The sequence below is a fragment of the Gekko japonicus genome, unplaced genomic scaffold (genome assembly GCF_001447785.1).
Source record: "Gekko japonicus isolate JY-2015 unplaced genomic scaffold, Gekko_japonicus_V1.1 scaffold167, whole genome shotgun sequence".
NCBI classification, from domain to species: domain Eukaryota; kingdom Metazoa; phylum Chordata; class Lepidosauria; order Squamata; family Gekkonidae; genus Gekko; species Gekko japonicus.
In genome coordinates, this window is record NW_015164670.1 from 1,600,289 (window position 1) to 1,604,904 (window position 4,616).

At 56.8% G+C, this 4,616-nt stretch overlaps 1 protein-coding gene across 1 annotated transcript in view; it reads right to left on the bottom strand.

Annotated features, from left to right (window-relative positions):
• ALDH1A2 (aldehyde dehydrogenase 1 family member A2) overlaps positions 1–4,616 on the bottom strand; it is a 63,661-nt gene that overhangs the window by 3,391 nt on the left and 55,654 nt on the right. Inside the window, exons 9-10 of the mRNA XM_015409164.1 lie at positions 3,102–3,286; positions 1,763–1,985 (exon numbers count right to left, since the gene is read on the bottom strand). Of these exons, the coding sequence (XP_015264650.1) occupies positions 1,763–1,985; positions 3,102–3,286 (408 nt within the window). The remainder of the gene's footprint in view (positions 1–1,762; positions 1,986–3,101; positions 3,287–4,616) is intronic.

Sequence of the window (4,616 nt, forward strand, 5' to 3'; positions counted from 1 at the left end):
GGGGAATCAAACCTGGTTCTCCCAGATTAGAGTCCGCACACTTAACCACTACACCAGACTGGCTCTCCACACCTTAAAAAGGATATTATAGCTTTGGAAAAAGTGCAGAAAAGGGCAACTCGAATGATAAAAGGGTTGGAACACTTTCCCTATGAGGAAAGGTTAAGGCGCTTAGGGCTCTTTAGCTTGGAGAAACAACGACTGAGGGGTGACATGATTGAGGTTTATAAGATTATGCATGGGAAAGAGCAGGTAGAGAAAGAGGTACTTTTCTCCCTTTCTCACAATACAAGAACTCGTGGGCACTCCATAAAATTGCTGAGCGGTCGGGTTAGAACGGATAAAAGGAAGTACTTCTTCACCCAAAGAGTGATTAACACTTGGAATTCACTGCCACAGGAAGTGGTGGCGGCTACAAGCATGGACGGCTTCAAAAGGGAATTAGATAAGCATATGGAGCAGAGGTCCATCAGTGGCTATTAGCCACAAGGTATAGATAGGGACTCTGGGGCAAGTGATGCTCTGTCATCTTGGTGCTTGGGGGGGGTCAACAGTGGGAGGGCTTCTAATGTCCTGGCCCCAGTGGTGGACCTCCTGATGGCACTGGTATTTCTGGCCACTGTGTGACCCAGAGTGTTGGACTGGATGGGCCTTTGGCCTGATCCAACATTGGCATCTCTTATTTTCTTATGTGGAGGAGGAGGGGCTGAGAGAGCTCCCCTCCCCACAATGGACACCCGGTGAGGTGGGTGGGGCTGAGAGAGCTCTTTCGAGGACTGCTCCTGAGAGAACAGCTCTGAGAGAACTACGGCTTGCCCAAGGTCATCCAGCAGCTGCTGCATGTGGAGGAGGAGTGGGGAATCAAACCCGGTTCTCCCAGATTAGAGTCCGCGCTCCTAACCATGACACCAAACTGAAAGAAGACTGTGCCTCTGAGCATGTCCCGATTTCATCTCTCTCACCGCTGCCCATCCCCACACACCCCACTCAGATATGGGCAACACATCGGTGAGGATTTCCTCCATCGTCACCTGGCTGTAATGGAAAACGTCCGGGGGCCACCCAGATGAAGGCAGGAGACCAGCCGAGGGGGGCTGCCCTTCTCTGCCTCTGCACAGCACCCCTGGGATCCCTCTGTGGCCTCCTCTCCTAGCCTCCCGCTCACACATGGCTGTCCAGGACAAAGAGTCTGATGTGCAGGGCCATAGCTAGGGTCTTTTTGTTGGGGGGCAGTTGAGTCACACTTAAATTACTCCGGATGCCTGTCTGGGAAGGGGGAGGCTCCGGGCCTGTCTCTTGCCCTTCCTTTTAAGGGACGGGACGGGGCAGCGAGAGCGTGTCAGTTCCGAAGATAAAACAGCCCAGAGGGAATCCCACTGCTGCCTCCAGAGGGCATCTGAAGGACTTCCGAGTTCCCTTCCACAGGGGGAAGGAAGCCTAGAAGGGCACTTCAGTACGCCTCCAGCATCCTCCTTGCCCTGTGAAGGGGAACTGGAAGGGCATTTGAATGCCTCCCGAGCGGTCTTTTCCTAGGTCGCGCGATGCCCCCCCCCCCAATTCCACAGTGGGAGGGAGGGGGAAGCCGCGGCACTCTCACCCTGGCCCCAGCACCAGGCAGTAGTGGTCTCTCCTCAGAAACAAGGCTCCTGGCATGGCCGTCTGTGGAGCGGGGCTTTTAGTTAAGGGGGCAGGGCCCCAACGTGTCCCCACTGTAGCTATGGGCCTGCCACTGCCACTGCCACTGTGTGGATCTGGGCAATACGTTTGCTTGGGATGAAAGGGCAACGCTCCAGGGTCTCGCCAGGCCTGCAGGCGCCCACCTCTTCCTTGGCGATGCGCATGTCGTCGGTCACGTCGGAGAAGACGGTGGGCTCAATGAAGAAGCCCTTCCGGCCCAGGCCTTTGCCGCCGCACTCCAGCCGGGCACCCTCGGTGATGCCGCTCTGGATCAGCTCCAGGATCTTGTTGTATTGCTTCTTGTCGATCTGGAGGGGGAGGGGGAGAAAGACCCCGCTTCAGGTTCCTCCCGGGGCTCCCGGGGGAATTCCACTCCAGTGGGGGGACACCAAAGAAACGCGCCAGTGGACGCTCTCCTCTGGCCTTCGGCACCCCCAAGGACGGGAATCCACGGCTCCTCCCGGGTGAACAACTCGTGGAAACGGATGTGCGGAAGGCTGCCAAACAGCTCACGCGGACACACCAGAGGCTGCCCTACGCTGAATCAGTCTCCCCCCACCCCCACGGTCCATCAGGGTCAGGATTGCCTACTCAGGCTGACAACGGCTCTCCAGGGTCTCAGGCAGGGGTCTTTCCCACCACCCACTGCCTGGTCCTTTCTCAATCGGAGATGCCATCGGGGACTGAACCTGGGACCTCCTGCATGCCACGACCCCACACCTACGATAAACAAAGCTGCCTTCCACTGAGTCAGGCCCCTGGTCCACCAAAGTCAGTATTGTCTACTCAGACTGGCAGTGACTCTCCAGGCTCTCAGGCAGAGGGTCTTTCCCATCACCTCCTGCCTGGTCCTTTTAAAACTGGAGACGCCGGGGATTGAACCTGGGACCTTCTGCATGCCAAGCAGAGGCTCTGCCCCTGAGCCACAGTCCCTCTTTACAGCTCTCCAGGGTCTCAACCAGGGGTCTTTCCCATCACCTGCTGCCTGGTCCTTTTTAACTGGAGACACTGCCAGGGATTGAACCTGGGACCTTCTGCATGCCAAGCAGGTACTCTGCCACTGAGCCACAGGCCCTATTTACAGCTCTCCAGGGTTTCAGGCGGAGGTCTTTCACCTCACCTCCTGCCTGGTCCTTTTTAAGTGGAGATGCCGGGGATTGAACCTGGGACCTTCTGCATGCCAAGCAGAGGCTCTGCCACTGAGCCACAGCCCCTGTTTACAGCTCTCCGGGGCCTCAGGCGGAGGTCTTTCCCATCCCCTCCTGCTTGGTCCTTTCTAAGTGGAGATGTTGTGGATTGAACCTGGGACCCTCTGCATGCCGAGCAGAGGCTCTGCCCCTGAGCCACGGCCCCTCCAGGGCAGTTGGCGACCAGGAATCCTCCTGTGCAGCAGAAAGGCCCGCCCCCTCGGCCCCCTCTCGTACCTGTGGGCCTTGCTCCGTGGCTGGATCGAAAGGGCTCCCCACCGCTCTCCTCTTGGCCCGCTCGACGCTCCTCCGGACAAACTCCTCGTAGATGGGCTCCTCCACGTAGACCCGCGAGCCGGCCGTGCAGCACTGACCCTGGTTGAAGAAGACCCCTTGGTGGGCCTGCTCGACGGCGTGGTCCACTGCAAAAACCAGGAAGCCGCGTGCTGAGCTGCCTCGTCCCACGTCTGTCACGCCTGTGCCCACGGCAGAGGCGTCACCCCTGTGCCGCCCGGGAAGGGCGCTGGGCGACTTCAAAGCAGAGAAGCATGGTCCCTGCTGCGTGTGCGTATGTGGGAGGGGAGGGGAGGTGGGGTCCGACATCAAAACATCCCCACACATGTGCGGAGCGGACCCTGCCGCGGCTGAGGATGATTCATGCGTTCTACGTCGGGATTCCTGTAAGGACGGGGCTGAGATCAAAAGGATTTCGAGGCCCAGGGAGGGCGGGAAGATACCCAGCGGGAGGTGAGTCACATTAGAGCCAACAATGGAGTAATTAATGCTCGGCCTGCCCAGCTCAGACGTTGTGCGGTGGTTAAACCACATGCGCAACTTGGATCTCGGTTCCCTTGTGGAAACTACAGGCAGAGGTGCTGAGGACGAACCTCCAGAGGGAAAGGTCCTGCGTAAGATTGTCAGAGTCGGAACCCGTGCTCCCTCTAAGGTGAGTTAGTGTGAGCTAGCTCACAGTTTTTTAGCCTCTGGCTCACCCATTCTCTGGCTCACCCATTTCTGTCTTAGCCCAGGAAGGAGGGCTCCAGAGCAAACTGGTTTATGCAGCAGCCGAATGGCTGGCTCACAACTTTAATGCCAGGAGCTCACAAAGCGGAATTTTTGCTCACAAGACTCCACAGCTTAGAGGTAACATTGCATTGGAAGAGACAGACGGGCCATCGAGTGCCACGAGAAGGTGAAATAAACCCTTGCGTCTCCGACTCCTTTTTGGATCTGGCCCCAAAGACACCCGGCTGTCCTCGGCCAGAGACGGGGCTTTCTCGGCTCTGGCTCCGACCTGGGGGAACTCCCCGCCAACTCCCAGCAGGGCCCCGCAGGACGTCATGCCCTTCCGCAGGGCCCGTCAGGCAGCGGATGTTCTTTCGGTGGAGGGCAGCGAGGGTTCTTCCATCTTAGCTGGCTCCCTCCTCTTTTCTTCCATCCTTCCCTCTTTGACCCCCTCCTCAACCTACCCGCGGGACAGAAGAACAGTCCAGAGTAGGTCTGAGATTAAATTATGGGTGCCACCTGGAGATGATCAGATTGGGAATAACTGATCTGCCAGTTTTAATCTGTACATTTTGTATGTTTTTAGCTTGTTGTGTTCTCGGGGACTGGGCAATTCAGAAGCTCAATAAATGTAGGTGTTTCTTTGATACAGAAGAAGAAGAAGAAGAAGAAGAAGAAGAAGAAGAAGAAGAAGAAGAAGAAGAAGAAGAAGAAGAAGAAGAAGAAGAAGAAGAAGAAGAAGAAGAA